Source organism: Microtus pennsylvanicus, chromosome 1 (assembly GCF_037038515.1).
Source record: "Microtus pennsylvanicus isolate mMicPen1 chromosome 1, mMicPen1.hap1, whole genome shotgun sequence".
Taxonomy (NCBI): Eukaryota; Metazoa; Chordata; class Mammalia; order Rodentia; family Cricetidae; genus Microtus; species Microtus pennsylvanicus.
The window spans coordinates 131341873-131366126 of NC_134579.1; the positions used below are offsets into that span (position 1 = coordinate 131341873).

Genomic DNA, 24254 nt, shown 5'->3' on the forward strand with positions numbered 1-24254 from the left:
GAGCTAGTTCCAGGACAGGCTCCAAAGTTACAAAGAAACCCTGTCTCAAAAATCAAAAAAAAAAAAATTTTAAAATTTAAAAAAAACTTAAAAACAGTTACAAACTGGTTTCTTAAATCTCAGTTTGTTAAGACACATTAATCATGAGTCTTAGTACAGAAGATATTAGGGGGCAGTTGGGTTTATTGGAAGATATCCATGTCCGCCAGTTTTATGCTCTCATTTCACTTGAGTAAAAATTATAGCAGTTTCCAGTGCTTAGAGCCCATTACCATGAAGTAAGGATTAGATACGTGTGTATCACAGCAGAAGGTTGTAAAGCATGAAGGTCGTCAACATCGCTGGAAGAGAAAAGTTTTGTTTCTGAAAATTAAGCTACTGTGGCTTGAACAGTGTCGTTTGACAAGTTTTATTACAAAAGCTAATTCTGGCTAATGTGCATTTAGAGAAAATAAAGTATTCTTGGCTAGACAGAATCAGCTGCTAAGCAGTTACCGCTGTTTAATAAACTTTACCCTCACGGTAAAACGCTACTTAGAGTAAAGGTGTGAGCGTTTTCAGAGTTTGTCCGCCAGTCACAGAGCCGCACCAGGCATTGTTCACATGAAAGTTTAACAAACCCTTAGCAAAACAGCTTTTTCCCCAATTTAACTGTTTCTGGATTTTAGGCGTGATACTGATGAGTCTGAACAGGCTGCTCCATTAATCTAAACACTGGTTTTAACTTTTTCTACTCATGACCCCTTCACTGAGAAATTTTTACACAGCTCCAGGTATGTAGGTATATAAAATAGGTATACAGATCAGATATTTACTGATAATCACAGGGAAACTTATGTTAAATGATGTTTGGTATTTGTATATTTTACCATTTATTAAAGACAGAAGCAATGTTAATGAGATACATGTACTTATTTATTCTACATAAAGAATTGCACCCTGGTTGAGCAATGGAAACTGAAGGACATAGATCATCTTCAGCATTTTTTGGAGTTGAACAATATTTTGCTTTTATAATTGTCAAAGCTGAGAACATCACTTCATATAAATACCTAATACAAAGTAGCAGAAGTATGTTTGGGGCCATTTTAGGAGCTTTCAGAAACTGTCTTGATCCAAAGCCAAAATTCATTGAAGGACTTCCTTTTTCTTTTTTTTTTTTCCCTTAATGTTAATTCAAGCAACAATTCTTAAAAATCTTTATGGTGAAGCATAATCTAAAGATAAGTGGATTTGATAATTATATGCTGGCACTGGGAATGTAGCTCAGTTTGTAGAGTACTTGCCTTGGAAGCATGAAGTCCTGTCATCAGTCCTTAGTGTTGCATAAACTGGGTGTGGTTGCATGGACAGAGTGGCAGCTCTTGGAAGTTAGAGTCAAGTGGATCAGAAGTTCAAGGTCATCCTCAGCTCCATGTGGAGTTTGAAGCCAGCATATGCTATATGAAACCATGTCTCAAAAAGAAAAATTAAGTTTGTTTTCTGTATCTAAACTGTGTGTGTCTAGCAGAAAGTTTTGCAGGTACAATAAAAAGCCCTGCAATTCAGAACATCCCATTGTCTCAGCTGAGGTGCATGAGGGAGTACCCATTGGCACTTCCTGACTTCCTCGTCTACTCAGGACAGTGTGTGCATGTGGAGTGTTCAGAGAGAAGACTGGTAAAGCTGCATAATGTAGCACAGGCGAGTGCTGCCAGAAACAGCTCAAAGTCCTTACATGCTAGAATTAATATTTGATTGTTGTGTATTCAAAAACACTTTACTGCTGCCATGTTATTCATTGTCGAACATTCAGTGACCCAGCTTAAGAGACTGAGAGCAAATGAAAACCTGATACACTGTTATCTCATACAATGTGGTTCTTGGACTGGGCTCAGTGGTTAACACGTCTGTTCTTCCCGAGGACCTAAGTTCAGTTCTCAGCACCCATAGAGCAGCTCACAACCATCAGTGACTCCAATTCTGAGCAATCCAAAGCTCCCTTTGAGCAACACGCACACATGGTGAATAGGCATACCTACAGACAAACACCCATACACATTAAATAATTTTTAATGTGGCCCTAAAATGTAGTGTGCTTGTGCTCTCATGCAGTGTGTGTGTGTGTGTGTGTGTGTGTGTGTGTGTGTGTGTGTATTGTTATCCTCAGGCCTGCAGGCATAAACATGATGGCATCCATTACTGATAGTCACTCAAGTGCTGTACATTCTAAGTGAAGAGTGGTATTTGGGGTGAACATGTGGTTACCCATGATCACACAGGGAAACACCTAAGAGAACCTGGTAGAGATAGGCCAGGCTTTCCTGACATCAGAAAGCTTTCCCTTTAAACCTCAGTGCCTTTATTCTCTAATAGTAGGTGAACCAAATACACATGATTTGGGCAGGAAATGTCTCAGGTCTAGAATTAGATCATACAGTCACTTTTTGAGAAATATATTGCAAATGTCATATCCCAGGTGCTTTGCAAGGTTTGTGAGCTGTGTTCCTAACAGAAAAGGCATCTCCACCATCACAGGGTTCGTGGTAAACTTACAGTCTCAGACACAGGCTATAGGCTCTGACCCACAGGACTGGGCAAGACCTCCAATTCAACTGAGTAACAGCATGATGGAACAAGAATTAATCATATACTACACATCTTAGCCAAAATGGGAACTTAAAAAATACTGTACAAAAGTACCCTCAATGTGCATATAAGGTATATATGAAACATGGGTGGGTTCGCTTAGATTTGAATCTCATTATACATACATCGATACTCCAAAATGCTGAGTCTGAGCCACTTCTGCTCTACTCTTGAGCAAAGCCTAAGTAGATTAGGCTCACAGTTATCTGCTGTTGGCATCTTGAGGAGAGTCACGGCTATCCTAGTCTTGCTTTCTGGCCTTGCCACTGTCTTTTGAACCATCAATGCTTTGTTTCAGTGCATGCCCTATCCTGCTGCATGGGTTTATGTACTTGAATACTGTTGTAGGAAGAGGCTGTGGGCTGCATCCTTCTACCGGGATAGCTTACCCCCCCCCCCAAAATAACCACACAGAAATTGTATTAATTAAATTGCTGCCTGGCCCATTATCTCTAGCCTTTTATTGGCTAACTCTCACATTTTGCTTTAACCCTTATCTAGTAATCTGTGTAGCACCATGGGTCATAGCTTACCAGGGAAGAATCTAGCTTATGTCCGTCTCAGGCAGGAGAATCATAGCGTCTGCCACATTGCCTTCTTCCCAGCATTCTGTTCTGTCTACTCCACCCACCTAAGGGCTGCCCTATCAAAAGGCCAAGGCAGCTTCTTTATTCAACCAATGAAAGCAATACAAATACAGAAGGACCTCCTACACCAGAATACTCTGCCAGGACTTCGTTTCCATTGGTATAGTTCTATGAGTTGCTGAGCTGGGAAGTACAACCTTCTTGGTGTGTAGTTTTACCCAAGGACCATAGCAGTCCTTTCTGATTACTTCATAACCAATCTGGTTCCCTTTTATTGCCTGGCAACTTATAGTCAGTATTTGGGCTTCATTTTGTAAATGGAGACTGAGCGTTCATTTCCCAGCCACACAGACCCAAATAATCACACAAAAACTATATTAATTACAACATTGCTTGGCTGATGGCTCAGGCATATTTCTATCTAGCTCTTACATTTTAAATTAACCCATTTCTATTAATCTGTTTATCAACATGAGGTTGTGGCCTACCAATAAGGTTCCAGCATCTTTCTCCTTCAGTAGCTACATGGCATCTCCCTGACTCTGCCTTTTTTCTCTTCTATCTTGGCTTGAGTTTCCTGCCTTACTATATTTTGCCCTGCTGTAGGCCACAGTAGCTTCTTTATTAACCAATGGTGATAAAACATATCACAGCATACAGAGGGGAATCCCACATCACCACCTTGTGCACATTTCTGATTAGTACTTTGTTTTCTCTCTTAAGAAAAATGTAGTAAATTCTCATAGAGCAAGAATGCCTTTTTGTACATTAGTTGGTCTTTGTACAATGCGCAGGAAGCTCCTCATGTATTTGAGCAGCCTCTGGTGTTAAAGCTTTTCTACAGTGGCAACATCTTCCTTGTTTGCTTTTTTATTTTCTCTGTTGTGGTTCCAATCAATCCCAGCCTGTCTGTGTGATCTGGCAGGTACCCTGTTATGTGTGAGTGCTCTGCCTGAGCCAGCATTAATCCTGGTCTTCAGTCTGACCCCTCCAACTTAACAGGGTTTGGGCTAAATTCTGAGCCCCTGACTAACATACAGTAGATGCTCAGTAAAGACTCATAGTTCCTGATATGTCTCGGTTTTGCTCATTTATAAAATGGCTCTGGTTTGCTATATAATTTTTATTGAAAAATAAATGCCTGTTAGTATTTCTGTGCCTTTTTAAAGAACTGGTCAAATATACATGCTAAATTATACACTATCCTGTCCAAAAATATTGCTGGATTTTCCTATAAACATTAGTTTCCTCGAATCAGTAACCTTACAAGGTCAAGTTTGATTGTTAGGTTCCCCTTCCTTCTTTACTTCCTTCCTTTCTCCTTTCTTTTCTTCCTTCCTTCCTTTCCTTTCTTTCTCCCTTTTTTGTGATGTGTATAGGTGTTTTGCCTACATGTATGCCTGTGCATCACATGTATTCAGTGCCTGTGGGGGCCAGAACAGTTAGTCAGATTCCCTGGGGCGAAATTAAAGAAGGTTTGAGCTGTTACCTAAGTGTTGAGAATTGAACTCGGGGTTTGTGGGAGAGCAGCCAATGTGTTTAACTGTGTCTATCTCTCTAACTCCTTTGGTTAGGGTTTATCTCTCTGTCCCCATCCATTTTCTCTCCTCTCCCTCCTTCCTTCCCCTCCCCTTCTAAATGTCTTAAATCAACTTGTTGATTAAAACTATCATACATCCTGGAAATTACATAAATCCCAAATTCACACTTGTAAATAATCACAAATTCTTCAGCTTTTGACAGCACACCCTTCTTGCCTTCCTGTCATTAAGTACCCTCACCCCTTTCTCACATGCACCATCTTGACTGGTAGCATCAGAAATTACTTTTGTGTGTTTTGAACTTAATAGAAACAACCATATGGTGCATAGATGTTTATGCCTTTTTACTCATTATTGTGTGTTTGGATGCTAATAAATTACATCTCTATACTACATTCTATTATAAGACCATAATACATAGCTGGAGGTGTAGCTCAGAGGCAGGTTACTTGCCTATGTGCACAAAACCCTGTGTTTGATCCCTGGAGCTACCAGAAACAATTATTTACTCATTCTATTAGTGATACACATTTGGATTGCCACTAGGTTTTCTCCCTTGTTATGAAAAATTCCATCTTGAATATTCCTTCACTTGTTTGGGGTGCACATAGGAAACAAGCCCATTTCTGGTTGGTTGATACATAGGAATAGGGTTTCTGGACCTAAGGTGGAGGCACTGTGTTTAGCATGGACAGTCGCTGGTATGCAGGAGTTCATCTTTATTCTGCATGAAAGTTCTTTGTTTGTGCACTGCTGATGTCCTGTCGTGTGCAGGGACTTCCCTGTTATCTGATGTACAGAAATTTCTAGTTTTCTTGTGGACAGATTTTTCATTTGTATCTGGGACTTTTATGTATTTAACTCTGAAAGTATCTTTGCTTTTTCTCAGGAATCCAAGAAGTAATGCTGTAGAAGTAAAAATATGGCATAATAACTAGCATAAATAATTAAGCCTATGAACAACAATGGGAAGAAAACAAAACCTAAGTTTCTGGCAGTGGGAATAACAGAGTGGCTGTGGGCAGGGTCAGACACTGTGGGCAGTGTTAGCAGTGATAAGTGGTGTGTTAGAGAACCCTGGGCCATGCCATGTACTAAATGAGTGCTCATTTATCTAGGATCATCTTCCTGTCATCTGTCGTAGGCAGGCAAACAGGCTGGGGTACATGAAGTGCCTTTCTCTAAGCTGTCGATGAAGTAGAGCTTGAACCTTGCTCCTGTGGACCTGCCTGCCTGTGCTGTACCCTGGAGGCAGCATGCCAGGCCACACCACATCACTAGTGTGAGACAGCAGACACTTCCCTGTGCTCAGGGACTCTGGGTCAGACATGTGGAAAGGACATATTCCACATAACAGGTCTGGGGCTCTGCAGGGAAGGGTTAAGACTGGAGGAGCAGACAGCTGGGGTCCTTTGTTGAAGGCTTCCTAACCAGTTTATAGCTGGTACTGTGTTGGCTGCTCCTCAGCTGGAACACATCCACAGGTGCCCAAGTCTACAGATCATGTCCCTTATAACAAATGACACAGTGTTTCCACATAGCCTATGCACATGCTCCTGTGTGTGTCAATCAACTATAGATTATTTCTAATACAGTGTCAGTGCTGGCTGAGTGAGTATTATTTAGGGGATAACAGGTAGAACATGTGTAGATTTAATACAAATGTCTTCCACCTGTGGTTGTGGAGGGCTGACCACACTGTCTTCTATGACTTGAAAGCCACATTCCATCACCACCACCACAGTTAGATTTGTGCGTACTTTCATCTATAGATGCTGAGTCATAAATCAGTGCTATTAGCCTAGTGGAGAACTCACATTTTAGAGATGTGGGTTAGTTTTAAAGAACGCCATTTACCTGATAATTTAATCTGAACAGTGGTGTGGGTGATGGTAGTTTGAAGGGACAAGCAGAAGGAACTTTTTTCCACGGTGATGGGAACCTTTAAAGGTTCTCAGGCTTATCGCATAACTTGAATCACCATTTTTCTAGGTCTTTTCTTTTTCTTTCTTTGATTTCTCAAGACAGGGTTTCCCTGTGTAGCTTTCCTTGGCTATCCTAGAACTCAACAGAGATCTGCTTGCCTCTGCCTTCCAAGTGCTGGGATCAAAGGCATGCACCACCACTGCCTTGCCAGGTGTTATTTCTTAAAGCATAGAAAATGAGGGCTGGGGAGTTGGATCAGCAGTTAAGAGCATTGGCCACTCATGCAAGGACCTGGGTTCACCCCCAGCACATACATGGTGATTCACAGCTGTTAGGGAGTCATAGGCCCTCTTCTGACTTCTGTGGACACCAAGCATGCACTGGTGCATCCATGCACATAAAACAAAATAAATAAATCCAACAAAAAGAAAGTGAGACTAGCATGGTGGTGCATTCCTTTAATCCCAGCACTCAGAAGGCAGAGATAGGCCAATCTCTGTGAGTTCAAAACAAGTCTGGTCTATATAATCAGTTCCAGAACAACCAGAGCTATGCATGTTTTTTACCTAAAAAACAACAACAAATGCATAGAAAATGAATTTTGTGTGATAATATAAACTTGGTTGCAATATTTCTATTGAAATGCTTAGTGTATTAAAAACATACTCAGTGGCCCTAATATTTCATAAGACATTCAGCTTCTCCTGTCTTCATCTGGCCCTCTCACAGCAGCTGTTTTGTTACCCCAGACTTTGGAGCCTAACCAAGGAAGGTCCCAGACCAGGGAAGTAGTTATTCCAACCAGCACCTGCCTTCTCTGGGGTTCTAGAACTGTGTTAACTGCCTTACTAATGATGAGGCAGTGATGAAAAGCCTGCAGAACAATTCTGGCCTGTTTTTTTAGCCAAGACATGAGAAGCACTAAGTCTCTTCTTTGGCGTTCTTTGATGACAACATTGTTTTCTTGTATCAAGAAAAAATGTTTTGTGCAGTTATGGGCGGGGCATTTTAGAAAGTGGTTGGTTCTGTCATTCCAGGGCGACAAGCCAACAGTGGCTTATTGACAGGTTGTCAGCGGCTGACTGTTAGAATGTTTGCTTGTCTCCTCATGTCATGGGGACGATAGGCATGGTTGAAGTGCTCGTGGCTCTGTCACCAGCAGCAACAGACAGCTCCTCTAAAGGAACAGAATAGATTGGTGGCAACTGAAGCCAGGGCAGATGTGCCTAGGCTGCTGCTACCTGGGTACTTCCATCCTGTGCTCCCAAGGGATGTTGTCCCTGATGGAGGTAGGCTGTTGCCGCCCTCCTCTGTGGTGAGTAGATGTGCTCTATTAGTCTCTGTTTCAAACACATTCTTTCTCCCTTCTCTGGGAACTTAGGGATTGTGTTCAGATTGAAATAGGGTCAGTGCTTCACAATCTGACTCAGCAGAGCATGTGACCATGAAAGTTACATCAGGGTGGTGATGTGACATTACTTCCCTATTTGCTGAAATGAAACCAACTTAGGGAAGAAGTTCCATCTGGCTCTCATTTGGTGGCATGATGGCATGGTAGAATCCATGGTGATAGGAGCAGCTTTCAACCACAAAGACAGAAACAGGAGTTGGCCTGTTCATACCTCAGTGGACCAGGAAGCAGAGAGCTTACAAGAACTTGGGCCATGTTGGAACCCTTGAGCCCCTCCTCTGTGCTCCTACTCCTACCCAAAGCAATGCTGTCAGCAGAGGCAGCTCATACTAGAGACATGACAGTGGGCAAATCCTGATGACCCCAGAACCCACATGTGGGAGGAAAGAACCAGCTCCCACAAGATGTTCTTTACACCTGTGCCATAGCACACACATACATGCTTGCATATTTACATTCTCTCACCCTCCCTCCTTCCCTCCCTTTTTCCCTCTCTCTCCCTATTAATCCTCTTCCTCACTTCTCTCTCCCCCTCTCTGTCTCTCTCTCAAATAAATAAATGTAAAAATAAACCATAACTGTGGGGTCTGGTGCCTTCTTCTGGCCTTCAGGAATACGCACAGACAAAATATTGTATACATAATAAATAACTAAATATTTAAAATTGATTATGAATGTGTGAGTGAGAAGTTTGTGTGTGGGAACATGTGTCAGTGTGCATGTGGATATCAGGACAATTTTGTGAAATTGACTTTTTCCCTCCAACTTTATGTGGGTCCCAGGGGTTCAGCCAGCACACTGAGCCATCTTGCCACTCCTCCTCCATCTCCTCCTCCTCTTCTGCTTCTTCTGCTTTTGCTTCTGCTTCTTCTACTCCTCCCCCTCTCCCTCCTCCCTCCCTTTCCCTTCTCTTCCTCCTCCTCCTTTCTTTAAAGCTATGGAAAATGCAAAGATTCTGCTAAGGAAACAAACACATTCTTAGAAGAATGTGTGGATAGAATTCAGGTCTCCTTCCTGAAGCTAAAGTCCTCCTCTAATCAAGTGGGCATTGTTTCTTGTTCAACTTCTTCAGTTTGTCCCTATCATCTTCACCCAGAACTCCTGTCTTAATAGCCACTTGTAGTAGTTAGGAAAGGGTTCCTGGAATCCTGGCTTCATTATGGAACAGAACAGCCTTCACTGTCTTCATAGTAAAGTATAGTGATGAGCCAGATCAGAAGAGTTTACAGATGTGTCTGCTCAGTAGAGAGGGTGGAGAATTTTATACAGAGATTGAGAAAGCAGAGGACGCTTTTGATGCTTCAGGTACAGCTGAGCAAATAAAGTGCTCTCTGTGAGTCACCAAGGAGCGTTTCTGCTTATAAGATTTTGCATAAAGTTTTATTCGAAAAATCTTTGTTATCATTGTTCTTTTGTTTTATTTGTTTTGTTTTCTGAGACAGGTTTTTTTTTTCTGTGTAGCTCTGGCTGTCCTGGAACTCGCTCTGTAGACCAGACTGGCCTCGAGCTCATTAGAGATCCGCCTGCCTCTGCCTCCTGAGTGCTGGGATTAAAGACATGAGCCACCATGCCCATCTCCCCCAAACTCTTTCCATATGTTTGTTCTTCACAGACCTCCAAAAGTAATTTGTATGTTTATATCTAAAATAATGTGATTTGCTCCCTACATACCTTTTAATCTAAAAAGTGGTTATGTCATCATTCCTGACACTATAAATGCTGAAAGTGCTTCCCAAGTGCTCTGCCCAGGGCTGGAGAGAGAGCTCAGTGGTTAAGAGCACTGACTGTTCTCACAGAGGACAAGTTGGATTCCCATCACCACAGAACTGTCTATATCTCCAGTTCCAGGAGGTGTGAGGATCTCGTCTGACCTCCACAGGCACCAGATACACACTTGGTGCACACACATACGTGCCGGCAAAATATCCATACATATAAAATAAAAATAAGTAAATTGCAACAAAAAAAAAAAAGAAAAAAGAAAAGAAAAAAAAGTCTTTTAAGTGCTATGCTCCACGTTCCAGGAAAGATGAGGGATGCCAAGAAGATGGCCCACACAGAGGTCCTGTGTCTTAGGTGTAGAGGTACAGTTTTCTCCCTTTTTCTTCTCATGAATTGCAGGTGGAAATGGACGCCTTGTAAGAATGGTAGGTGAAGGCTGGAGAGATGGCTCAGTGGTTAAGAGCATTGCCTGCTCTTCCAAAGGTACTGAGTTCAATTCCCGGCAACCACATGGTGGCTCACAACCATCTGTAATGAGGTCTGGTGCCCTCTTCTGGCCTGCAGACATACACACAGTCAGAATATTGTATACATAACTAATAAATAAATAAATATTATGTTTGTTTGATTTTTTTTTTAATGAATTGTTTTGGTGTCTGTTATGGCATGTCATATAACAACAAAAGCGGCTCTACAGTGTTGGTAGAATAATTTCCCTGGGGTAAAATGTTACACTCCACTGAAATACATAATTTTAGTCAGAAAATACTCAGAATGGCTGATTATAGCTCTGGGTACAGATTAACATCTACCTTAGAAGTTTTATATCTGCAGTTTCTCCCAAAGAAATTAAGAACCACAGAAAATCAGAGTAGAAGCAGGCACCCTGTAAACTAAATAAGCTCCGCACAGTCGTATGGATGAATCTCAGAGATAGATAGCAAAGGGCAAAGAAGTGGGCCACAGTGGTGCAGAAGGTAGGATGGAGGAGTGCGTGGATGTCACACAAGGAATAAAGCAAGTGATACGATGAAAACATCAGAAAATCGATGTCTCCTCTGGGGGAGGACAGGCTTGACGTCTGGGAGACACTGCTCCCTCCAAGTGGGATGTCACTCTTCTTCAACAGCAGTTACGTGCCATGTTTATCATTTTGTGAATTACATTCATACCACTTTCCCATGATGAGTTTCCAAATAAAACATTTCTTCAACTGAATATGAAAATTAAACATTTTATGGGAGGATTGGTAGTAAGAAGTAGAGTTCAGGACCAGTGAGATGGCTCAGTGGGTAAAGGCACTTGCAGCCAAGCCTGGCAACCTGAGTTCAGTTCCCTTGATTTTTTTTCTTATTGTTTACACTCCTTTTTAGTACCCCTGTAAAGTCAATGTGTGCCTTAAAACCAGTGAAAATTTAAGTTCTGTGAGTGGTGGCTCAGCTGAGAACACTTAGGGGCTTACAGTTAGAACCATTGTGAGTTTTTAAAGACTTATTTTTTATTTATGCTTTTTATTTAAATGGTATGATATCACTTTCCTTCCTCCCTTTCTTCCCTTCAGTCTCTCCTAGCTATCCTCCCTCACACTTCCCTTACGTCCTCCATCATTCAAGTTGATAGGCTCACTCATCCCTGGGAGCCTCTCTCAGCAGTCTTTAGTTGCCTGTAGTCCTTTGTCTAGGCGTGGGGTCCTGTGGAGTAGTCCCCTTCAACATTAACAAGACCATTGATAATTGCCTTTGTTCCAGTCTTGTTTATACAGTTATTTCTAGGAGAGACTGTTTCACAGCAGACTTCCTGGCTCTTAACAATCTTTTCTCCCTCTCTTTGGTGATGTTCCCTGGGCCATAGATACAGAAACTGTGACATAAATGTTTTCAGTTGTGGTTTTCTGCCATGATCCCCATTTGCTGTGAAGAGACATATTTATCCAGGAAAGGTAGCTCTCACCTAAAACCATCATGAATTTTCAATAGTGCTATGAGATGGTTGTGATTTCTCTGGCCCCTTGTCTTCCAGGTGTTCCTTGTGTGGGTACGTGTGCAGCCACCCCCCTTCTTTGAAGTCACACATGTGGAAGCACGCAAGTGACCAGAACTACAACTACGAGCAAGTTAACAAGGCCATTAACGATGCGATCTCACAAAGCAGCAGGTACGCCATCCCATCCCTCACTTGATTGCTAGCCACAAAGTACAGCTAGGGGTCCATCTCCTAGCCTGTAGCACATCCCACTGAAAGTTTGCTGTGTTCTGTTTTTATAAGAGTTCTGGGGAAATCTCCTGGGAAACCCAGCAGTGGAGAGAGAGCTGATCCTACCACAGGCAGTCCAGAAGACTTGGTGTCATCCTCAGAGCTGACCCAGCTGCCCAGCGAAGTCATAGATGCCAGCGAGCTTCAGAAACTGAGCCCCACGGGCAGTAGCTCTGACATCTCAGGAAGGAGCTGCAACCTGGCTACACCAGGCACTGAGTACTGCGTGCTGCTCTTCTGCTGTTGCATCTGTGGCTTCGAGTCGACCAGCAAGGAGAGCCTCCTGGATCACATGAAAGAACATGAGGGGGAGATTGTCAGCATCATCCTGAACAAGGACCATAGCACAGCCCTGAACGCCAACTAGCTGGGAGCATGTGGGAGGGACCCTCTGAACTGCAGGTTAACCTCAGTGCTGTCTCCAGCTCACTAGACACGGGAGCAGGTGATGTGAGGATATAGAGCTGTGACCCTGTGTGAGCCTCTGTCACCCCTTCTTAGTGCCAAGTGTTTATTATTAAAAGCTTACCATAGTTCAGAATCTGCAAGCAGATGAGTTGAGAAGGCCTTACAGAGCCTAATGGCCAGCTCTACAGTGGCCGGAACTCTGGTAGGGAAAGGGTGGTCTCCACTGTCTCCACTGGGCAGAGCACTATGGAATGGGCAGCAGGGAGAGGGTGGTTTCTGTCTCCAGTGGGCAGCAGGCTGTGGAATGAGCTTCATTAATCATTTTCCTTGTTGGTAAGAATTTATCAAAGACTCAGTATAGGGTATGGTCCTTTACTCCCTAAAAAAGAGGGATTCCAGATCACATTTGAGAAGCTAATTATTGTTTCAAATTTACAGTGACTCCCCACAAGATTCAACCAAATCTCATGTTCACAGAAATGGGTGCCTTGGCAGAGGTTCTGTGCAGTGTGAACACTGAGCCCACTCCTCCTCCACCACCAGCAGCAGTTACCTGACAGCCTCCTCCAGCAACTGAGGACAAAGATGGTATTGAATCACCCGACCATAAAAATAACTTGAGCTCCAGGATAATGACCTTTGGGGAGGCTGGGTGTGGTGGCACAGGCTCTGATTGCAGGCTTGAGGCCAGCCTGGGCTAGCAATACTTAGCCTCATAGGGTCAGAAAGGAGATCACTTGGAGAATAAGAGCTGAAAGTCAGATGCCTCAAAACTAGTACAGCTGTTGAGCTTTTCTCTTCTTAAAGTTTATTAGTGTAGTTAAATTTCAGAGAACAATACAGTATGACTTCAGACTATTTTAATAAGACACAGGTGGACATCTGAGTTTGAGGGTAACCTGGTTTACATAGCAAGTTCCAGGCCAGCCAAGGCATCAGAGTGAGACCCTGTCTCAAAAAAAAAACCTGAACAAAATTTAAATTGAAAAGTTAAGTAATAATTTCAAAAAGGACTAGAGAGTTGGCTCAGCAGTTAAGAGCACTGGCTGTTCTACAGGATCCGGGTTTGATTCTCTGTAACCATATGGTAGTTCACAACCATCTGTAATTCTAGTTCCAGGTTATCTGGTACCCTCTGGCCCTCATCAGGTACCAGGTATGCATGTGGTACATAGTGATACACTCTAAAAAACAGAATTTTGGAGACTTGAGGGTGTGGCTCACAGTCTAGCCACAGAAAATCAACAAAAGCAATGTCTTATCAGAAACACCATCTGGCAAGTGGCTCGTGTGTTTCTAAGAGTCCATTTGTTAGCATGCAAGACATACTGAAAACTCAGAGTCGGTTCGTGCTAAAGTCTCCATCATGCAGATGTGACCTCATGTTTTGTGTCCTAATTTCAGGGTGAGGCAGTGTTTGTAGTTCTAGGTCCTGTTCCATTAAAGGAGATTCTGCATTGCTGTAATGTAGGTGTTGTTTACACACCCAGAGTCGAGGGGCAGCTCCCAAAAGAAAAGAGTTGACAAGATTTACAGCTTTTGTTCCTAAAGTTCAAGTGTCCAGGAAATGAGTTCCTAGTTTTCATCTGGCACTGGGAGCTGTTGCATGAGGCCTGGTATTGGAAACACTTTCTGATTTGTTTTATCTTTTTCCCCCACTCATTTTGATGACACTAGAGAAAATTGGCTAAAACGTTACCACTCTGATTTGATTTTAGATAGCCTCTTTTTTCTTTCTTTTTTTTTTTTAAATAGGGTCTTTCTGTGTAACTTTGGCTGATTTGGAATTCACTATGTAGACCAGAACTCAGAGATCCACTTGCCTCGGCTTCCCAAGTGCTGGAATTAAAGACACATACCACCATACTTGGCTGAGGTAAGCTTAATTTATTTGTGAAAGTTAATTCATTTCCAATACATGGATTTTAATAAGAAAATGGATTTGGTGATACTAATTAGATTCCCCTAAAATTCACTCTGGATTTAAATAAATGTTCTCATATTTTCACAATTAAATTTATACACTTATATTTAAATTTCATATTTATATTTAATGCCAAATGCAAATAATTTCCATGTTTCCATTTTTATCACCCATTGCTGTTGCACACCCTAACAGATCAATTTTCCATTGTGCTGTTAGTCTAAATAGTATTAGCCTTCAGTGAGTTTCCTGTGGCTTTAATTTTCTACAATTGCTTAAAAAAATAGTAATCACCCCAAACATTGCGCCATCCCAGCAGTGTGGCTCTTCAAATGGCACATCCCGGTCGTCACACAATTGTGAGCATGAGTTTAGCATTTCCCCTACCCCATGGGGGAAGTTATCCCAAAGGCTCAAAGCCAAAGCCCCCACACTGTCATCTACTGCTATGAGCTCTCTGGCCTGGACAAGGGACAGAGTACCTGGTATACTGCACACAGTACTAACCTGCCGCTGCCAGTCTTAGCCGGTCTACCAAGAAGCGTGCATGTGCGGTTGTCATCAGTGGGGAGACACAGAGTCACTGGCCACAGGAGTGTGCTGGCTATTTCTCTGCTCTTTGGCCTGGGAACCCTGTGTCTGTCTTCTGCCTTGACCAGCTGTGGTTCTGCGACTGAATGGGGAATATTGCTTTAAAGACACTTACAGACTAAGTAAACAGGAGATGCAGGGGTGATGGTTGTGATCATATTATTTTAGGACTTTCTCATCTTACCCCTTGCTGTGACCATAGGAATCTGGCAGCTGCCCCCACTGGCCTGTCAGCCACATGCTTATTCAATTTATCTGTGACTAGACCACATGGAGCAGCAACACCACATGAAGCTTTCGCCCTGGACCTTTCAGTCCTGTTTGAGGGAACCATTGGTGGCTTTGTACCTATTCTGTTTTTGTCCTCACAAACCAAATATGAGCATCATGTTTACATCACACCTCCCCAGCATACTTGGCTAGACAGAGACGAGCAGGCATCTCTGTTTCCCAGTTTCACAAACAGTTAATCTTTTTTTTTTTTAATTGTACAGCAAGGTGCTCAAAATAATAGTCTATAAATATATTTAATAGAAACTTGAGTTTGACATTCATGGGTGTAAAGATGTGTATTTTTTTAAAGAAATAAGTATTGTGTAACACTATGCTTTGCTTCTGTAGCCAAAGTAGAGAAACTTCTAGAATACCGTGTAAAAAAGCAACAAATGATTCAAACAAATGTGTCATTAAAACTGGATGATTGGCACTTGGTCATTTTATGTTGCACATCAAGCTGCAAGCCTTAAAGCCAAACTCTAGAGTTGTTTGTGGTAGAGCAGGCCACCTGTGCAGAAGAGTGCAGCAAGCCGCCAGGCATCTCCTTACCTTCAGAAGTACTGTGCAAAATTAGAATAATTTATTTTGCTTTACAGGGGTTTGTCATGTATTGACTTAAATATTGTATTTTGGTAATAAATTTTTTTGTTAAAAACACTCGTTTCTAAGATTCATTAACAGCACATGTCCGTTCTTGCCTTGAGTTTATTAATTTAGAAACGTGTGCTTAAATCATTGAAAGCTCCCCAAGAGCTGCTTGGGGCTCATTAGTGGGCTCTGTTGACTCGCCGAGCTATCACCTGCTCGTAGTCACTACGTTTCACAGGCATCATTTAAAGGCTCTGGGTCCTCTCCCTTGTTAAACCTTTGGCATCAGCACAGAGATGCTTTCAGTGCTGATGTGTGGGTGCTAGCTCCCTTACTCTAATTAGAATTCCGCTGAAGGCCAGTGGTTACAAGTTTGGGCTCATACTTTGATCCTTTTGTGGTCGGTCACCAAATAATCATTTGACATGAGTTTCATTAAAGAGGCCAGGGATGCTTCACCTAACTACAGCACAATTTGTGCCCTAGAATCCCAGGCCTTCCCAGCTAGAAGTGACTAAAACCAAATATCTCCTTGGTAGCTATAACCTCTTGTCCTGTGCTCTATAGGGTGCCTTGGTCCTGTCTTTTACTTTTCAAGGACCAAATCTCAGCACTGCCTTGACAAGTAGTTGTAGAAATCACAGCACAGGGACCAAGATCAGGATCCCAAGTACCACATGACAGCCGTAGTCACATAACTACTGAAAACGAGAGATGGGACTCTGCACAAAGTGTGAAAACCAACAGTTGCAGAGATTTGATTTTAAAAAATGTACAGTATCTCAAGTTTTATATATTGACTGTTAAAATAGTTGGGCTATATTAGGTTAAATAAAATATGTTAAAAGTCATTTTTTACTGTGTTAGCTTTTCGTTGCTGTAGCTGACACCTTTAAAAAAGACAACAACCCAACAGCTGGGGTGTGGGGAACACCTTTCATCCCAGCAGGAAGCAGAAATAGGCAGATTTCTTAAGTTTGAGACCAGCCTGGTCTACAGAGAGAGTTCCAAGATAGTCAAGGCTTGTAAAAACAAAAAGAACAAAACAAAAAGCTTATAAGGGGTGCCTTGACCCAGGGGTTCAGAGGCTGCTCTCTGAGGTCGTCTGTCTCTTGCTGTCACACTGCAGTGAGGCAGGATACCATGGCGGGAACCTGTGAATCAGACTGCACAGCTCACGATTGCCAGGAAGCAGAGGGGAGAGACAAGATAGACTTCCCAGGGCACAGCCAGAAGCTGCCTCCTCCAGGCAGTCCTCAACTCCCCATAGTAGCATCCAGTGGTGAATGCATGGCCAAGTTGGTTGGAGCCCTAATGATAGAATCAGTTCCCAAACGCTCCAAACCTAACACATGCACCTCTGCAGCCACTTAGATCCAAGCCACAACACATGTTAATGTGGCTACTGGAGATTTCTAAATGACATGCGTGATTTGCATTGTTTCCCTTGGCTAGTGCTGGTATAGATGAGAGGCTGGCAAACTGGCCTCCATTTCAAACCCAGCTTGACACTTGCTTTCACAAAGGTTTGGATCTTGGCCAAATCATCCTTTCTCTGTTTTGAACATTTTTATTAACTGCTAGTGTTAGTGTTTGGGTTGTAGATTGTGTGACCCACATATTTAGTGATAAAGCCACTGAGCTCTAGACTGAAACAGTTGAAATCTGGGCTCTACAGTAATAAAGAGCTGTTTCACGGTGTTCAGAGCCAGTCTGCAGCTGCCCTGTGAGTGGGGCCTGTGTGTGCCACAGCATATCCGTGCAGGTCAGAAGAGATGGTTGGAGTGGGTTCTGTCCTTCCACCTTTACATGGTTTCCTGGGATCAGACATCAGACTCAGGTCACCAGGCCACCACAGCACACACCTTTACCCACTAAACTATCTGGCCCCTCTGTCATCGTCATTATCTACCTTTTCCAAAACTCTATAATCACCTTCAGGTGATAGGTATGTAAAGCCAAACCATTTGTTTAAATAGCTGAATAACACACACTGCTCTGGGATTCCTCCTGACAGCCTTACCATGTCTGTGTGCCCTCAGACTTCACCCTCAGTACTGTGGGTCCTTCAGTAGTGACGTGGTCACAGAGCCTCCCTTTGTCATGGTGGTGCAAAGTGAGCTCAGTGAAGTCACTGGGGCAGGCTAACCCCTGGCTGGAGTCTGAAGTACACTGCAACAAAGCATCAGATCCAGCAAGTGCTAAGGGCCTTGATGCTGCCATGAAAAGGCTAAGGAAAAGTCAGGTTTCTTTCCAGTCAGCGAGCCTGAATGTCAAATGAGAAAATTTCCAGCTCGACAGAGCGTCAGACAAGTCTGGTGTTGGAAGGTTTGTTTTTATTTTTAAGGATTTGTTTTTTATTTAAGAGTGTGTCTGACACGTGGATGCAGTGCCCACAGAGGCCAGAAGAGGGCATTAGGTTTCCTAGAGCTGGAGGTGCAGGAAGAGCAGAGCCAGCTCTCCAGCCCTGACCAGTGTGTTTATAGTCATCACTAAGCAAAAGTTTAAGTAAAAGGGGTGTAGCCCTAGGGCTCCCGCATGAGCCACAGATTCCAGTTTGTGTGCTTTGTTAAAGGCTGTAGGCCCATTCTCCTGGCAGTACCTTAATCTTAATACATTGAATATCTAGGTTTATCTCTTGATCCATACATTATAGGTGAAATTATACCAGCCTAATGAGTGTTTTTCAATAACAGGTAATCACTTTGAACTATTTACCTCACTAAAGTTTACAATAGATCTTCAGATTAAAGTGTATGACTTTAGACATCTATTATAAAATAATGAAATGCCATGCTATATAATGAGGTCATCAGATGTGGTCTTTTTGTGGGTTGCTGGATACATACAATAAAGGTACCATTCTATAACAGCTTGCAGACTTGAGTATACGACGGGTACCTCTATGGTAACATTCAGGGACATGAACTCTTACGTAGATAACATAGTCTCCTTTACACGGATCAGAAAGTGAGGAATCCTTGTGAGCTCAGGCCCAACTATTTCAGTGAAAACCAGGGAATCCGAGCTGACAGACCACTGACATAGAGCAGAACTAAACATCTTCATTTCGATTCTGATACGAGCATTATTCCTCAGCTCTGTACTTCATTAAAATGAAGTGCTTATAAATATCCATATCATTGACATGAGTAACAAACAGTTTTAAATTAGTACTACAGATGGGGTGTAGCTTGGCGGTAGACAATGCGTGTGGCATGCATAAGGCCCTAGGTGCCATCCTCAGAATATAAATAAGGAAAACTAATAATAAAAGGGCTGATGAGATGGCAGAGCTCCTGTGTAGTATATGGAAAACCCAGGTTCAAAGCCCAAGTCACAAAAATCTAAATAAAATTCTTACACATTAAGCGTGTACACAGTGACCTGGAAAAGTCCTTGCCAAAATAAATAAGCACTGGACATGGTGGTGCACAGCTATTGCCCCATCACTTGGGAGGTGAAGGCAAGAGGATCAGGAGTTCAATCCCAGCCTCCACCACATTGTGAGCAGGGACTAGCCCAGGCTACAATGCAAACCTGTCTCTAAATAAATACAAATAAAAAAGCACGTTACTCATTTTTTTTCCAGGTCTTTTATAAACACCTGCTAGTGTTATTTAAAGACATCACTACAGGACACATCTCCAAACTTGGGGCTTTTTCTACTTGTCATTTTATTAATTTTAGGCTCCATGTTCAGAAATAACATGGCTGCAGCTCACTGAAATAGACACATCAATCCACAGCTTGCTCTTTTTGTTTATAGCTGCAGCCCTATTTAAATTCAGCGTATCCAATCACAAAAGGTGTTAGAAAAGTTTATTTCAGGCTTGTGAGAGAGTAGAGCGGAGTGTGATTGAAATCTTAAACTGGGCTTGTTTCAGCTCCCCTGCAGCTAAGACTACAAAAAGATAGGCAGAAGAAGCCATTGGAGACAGGAGTTGGGGCACACACCTGTGGTTCCCCCAACACTGGAAGCTGAGGCAGAAGGATCAAAAATTCAAGGCCAGTCTGAGCTACATAGCAAGACCCTGTCTCAAGATTCCAAAGTAGGGCTGGAAGTATGGCTGGTTAAGAGCCTGCACGGATCTTCCAGTGGCCCTGAGTTCGGATCCCAGCACCTACCTGCCTGTTAGGATCCCTCCAGGGGATCTGGTGCCCTTTCTACGGGCACCTGCACACATGTGCAGAGACATGGAAATAAAATTAATCATCTTAATCCAAAAATAAGCCATATGTGGCAGATTGTGCCGTTAAGCCCAGCACTCAGAAGGAAGTAGAGAGATCCCTTACGAATTTGAGACCAACGTGTTCTACATAGATGTCAGGGCCTGTGCAGTTCCAGTAGCACTGTACAGTTAAAAACATCTGCGCCAACCTGGGGCAGCCCAGTGGTGAGTCTGCAAATGCTAAGCAGGAAACTCCAGCGTTCTGTCTGAGAATCGTGTGTGTGTGTGTGTGTGTGTGTGTGTGTGTGTGTGTGTGTGTGTGTGCGCGCGCGCGCGCGCGCGCGTGTGCTCACGGATGGACAGACACACCCACAGGTACTGGAAGGACTCCCTAGAGTTGAAATAACAGGCAGGTGTGAGCCATCTAACATGGATTCTGGGAATTAAGATCAGGTCCTCTGGAAGGCAGTGCATGCTCTTAACCACCGAATCAGCTCTCAAGTCCCATCTAGAAACTGAATTTTTTTTCTTTGTGACAGGTGCCAGGAAAGAATGGGTGGTACTGATGGGACAGCAACTACAAGTGACGGCTGAAGATGAGATGGGTTGGGGGAAAACCAATGTGTCCAGTCCACAAAAAGCTGCACTGCGAGTGGGCAAGGTTCCCCCAGCCTGGACAAGAGGGCAGTCTCGGCACATCCAGGGTCAGGGGTATAGTTGTTGAAGAGTGTTTAAAATACATACTATGAGTCTGAGGCCAGCCTGCTCTACATAGAGAGTTCTAGGCCAGCCAGGGCTCCATAGTGAAACCCTGTCTTTAAAAAAAAAAAAAAGTTAGGGTGGAGAGAGGAGAAGGGAGTGGGGAGGAGAACATGTGGGAATGGGATGGCCAAGATGGGGAAAGAACAGAGAGGGAGAGCAAGGAAAGAGATATCTTGATTGAGAGAGCCATCATGGGGCTAGCAAGGCTAGCAAGAAACCTGGTACTAAGGAAATTCCCAGGAATCCACAAGGATGACCCCAGCTAAGCCCCTAGGCAATAGTGGAGAGGGTACCTGAACTGATCTTCCCTTATAATCAGATTGATGACTACTCTAATTGTTGTCATAGAAACTTCATCCAGCAACTGATGGAAGCAGATGCAGAGATCCACAGCTAGCACTGGGTTGAGCTCCCAGAGTCCAGTCTCTGGGAAACCCACAGAGACAGCTGACATGAGCCTAGTGGGATACCACTGACTCTCCGGACCGACGGGGGGGGGGGCCTGCATAGACCCAAACTGGGCCCCTGAATGTGGATGACAGTTGTGTGGCTTGGACAGACTGTGGGGCCACTGGCAGTGGGACCAGGATTTATCCCTAGTGCTTGAACTGACTTTTTGGAGCCCATTCTCTTCGGAACCCTAGATACTTGGGAGAGGGCCTTGGTCCTGCCTCAAAGTGGAGTGGAAGGATGGGTGGGGTTGATGGAAGATGGGGGGAGTGGGATGAGGGGAAGGAGAGGGAACTGGAATTGATATGAAACTGAGAAAAGATTGTTATAAAAAAAATAAATTTAAAAAAAATTTAAGAAGTGTGGATAATCAATGGCTGGAAAAGCATCCTCTAGGGGATCCAGTGCCCTCTGCGGGCCTCTGTGAGCACACGCACACACACACACACACACACACACACACACACACACGTACACATGCACGCACATGCACATACACATTCTCTCCCAGGCTGTGCAAAGTCTCTAAGGGATGTCAGTGTAACCTTGAAAGAGGTCATTTCTTCAGCAGGACACTGGTGCCAACCTGTTAATGCAGAATAGTGAACTGCAGGCTGGGAATGGTGTTCCATGTTCTACCAAAGAGCCTAGTGATCAAGTCGGACATGTCAGAAGGAGGAAAGAAAGCTAAAATGGGGGGGGGGGGGGCTGGCAGTTAAGAGCACTGCTGCTTTTCCTGAGGACCTGAGTTCTTTTCCCAGCACCCACGTGGCTTCTCAACCATCTGTAACTCCAGTTCCAGAGAATCCAACACCTTCTTGTTACCTCTGTGAACCTCATGCACATGGTAAAATAAAATACATGTAGGCAAAACACCCATATACATAAAATAAAAATAAATCTTATTTTTAAAAATCAATCCCGTGTTTAACCATCATCTATGGATGTCACGTACACTTAGAAGATTAAAAGTGGGCTAGGGAGAGAGGGGCTTGACAGATAGCTGAACAGTTAAGAGCTTTTGCTGATTTTTCAGAGGGCTCAGGTCCCAGCAACCACACTGGGCAGCTCACAATCACCCTAGTTCCAGGAGTACCCAGCACCCTCTTCTGGCCTCCACAGTCACCAGCAAGTACATGGCACACACATACAGACTAAATAAATCTTCAAAACAGAAAAAATCAAAAGGACAGAGAATTCCAGCTCTTGTTCACTATCAATGTGGTTACCACCAACACTTCAGTCCCAACCTCTAGGTGTCTATGTGAGATTATGGGGATCCCCAGTCTTCATCCGGGAAGCCTTCTATTGCAATGGGAAGGGGTTAATCACTGTCCAGAATGCTAAGAATAAAAGACAATGGAATACTAAGTCTTGTCCCAGGACAGCTGGATCACCTCCTTCAAAGCTCAGGAAATGTTGCAGAAGGGGCAGGAAAAAAAAGTGTTAGACACAGAGTGCAGAGAGATGTGTAGCCAGAGATGTCTTCTGGACAGGAAGTCACCCTTCATTCGTGGACTCACCGCAGCGGTGGTTAACAGGCGAGGACTGGCCCGTCAGCATCTCATCACTGCTGAGGGAAGGGCAGTGATGACTGCTGGGGGGGGAGGGATACAGTTTCTTCAGTAGTATAGCCACTGATGGTTGCCCATGCTCCCACACTCGTGTCAGGGAATCTAATGACCTCACTGTGTCACAGACAAATAGGAGACACGAGGAGAACTTGTTGAAATAAAGAATGGCTTCAGTGGGAGCAGGCAGGGTGTGAGAGAGAAAACAACAACATTCATCACATCTATGAATGAAATTGGCAAAGAATGAAAAAAATATCGAATGGGCAGACTTAACAATACTTCCCAGCTATGTTAGACCTTGCTGAATGAATGGGGATGTCCCCCATAGGCTCATGTATTTTAGCACTTAGTCCCCAGCTGGTGGCACTGTTGTGGGGGGGGCGTTTAGGAGGTATGGCCTTGCTGGGGGACATATACCACTGGATGTGGACTTTGGTGGTTTAAAGACTCACATGATTTCCAGTTTGCTCTCTCTGCTTCACGTTCGCACTTGAAGATGTGAGCTCTTAGCTTCCTGCTTCTGCTGCCATGCCTACCACTGGCTGCTCTACCTCCCCACCATGGTGGACTCATCCCTCCGAAACTGTAATACCCATAAACCCCTTCTTCTGTCATGACATTTGGTCATGGTGTTTTATCACAGCAACAGGGACATATCTAATATACCAAACAAACAGAGAGTGTATGGAAGAGAAGTACAAAGGAAAAGACACATAATTCAATCAAAACCCTACAGCAGTAGCACTCATCTTCTGTGAAAAAAAAGTGCAAAATCAAGATGGAGCTGTCCTTATGCCTTGTATGAAATACCTGAAGGATTAGAACAATGAATCTCACCCTCCCAGTAACTTCCATTTACATAGTATTATTCAGTCAGTTTACGAAATCATTTAACAAACATCTACTGGTTGAGCTTTCCTGTCCTTGCAATAACTCTTCAAGAAGAATTTTCCAATTTAAAAGAAGAAATCCAGAACTGTAGGTGTGGCTCAAGTGGTAGAGCCCCTGCCTAGAATCCCCCAGTGAGGGACTGGGGGTGTGGCTCAATGGTAGAGCCCCTGCCTAGAATCCCCTAGTGAGGGGCTGTGGGCGTGGCTCAGTGGTGGAGCCCCTGCCTAGAATACCCCAGTGAGGGGCTGTGGGTGTGGCTCAGTGGTGGAGCCCCTGCCTAGAATCCCCCAGTGAGGGGCTGGGGCGTGGCTCAGTGGTAGAGCACCTGCCTAGAATACCCCAGTGAGGGTCTGGGGGCATGACTCAGTAGTGGTGTTTTAGAACTGATGCTGAGGAAATGTCTGTTCTTCCATGAAAAGAAAAACATGTACAATGAGAGAGTCTGCATTTCATACCAAATTAGATAACCAATCATTTTTAGATTGACTTTGGACCATTCACTGGTATTTGGTTATTTTGGCTCTGCTCTTCTGTTCCAAGCCGTTCCCAC

General features: G+C 43.5%; 1 protein-coding gene across 2 annotated transcripts in view; it reads left to right on the forward strand.

Annotated features, from left to right (window-relative positions):
- Znf507 (zinc finger protein 507) overlaps positions 1-15922 on the forward strand; it is a 31178-nt gene extending 15256 nt beyond the window's left edge. For both annotated transcript variants that reach the window (XM_075984392.1, XM_075984399.1), the window contains exons 6-7: positions 11835-11969; positions 12081-15922. In XM_075984392.1, coding sequence (XP_075840507.1) covers positions 11835-11969; positions 12081-12435 — 490 coding nt within the window. In that variant the 3' untranslated portion in view covers positions 12436-15922. The remainder of the gene's footprint in view (positions 1-11834; positions 11970-12080) is intronic.
- The last annotated feature ends 8332 nt before the right edge of the window (positions 15923-24254 follow it).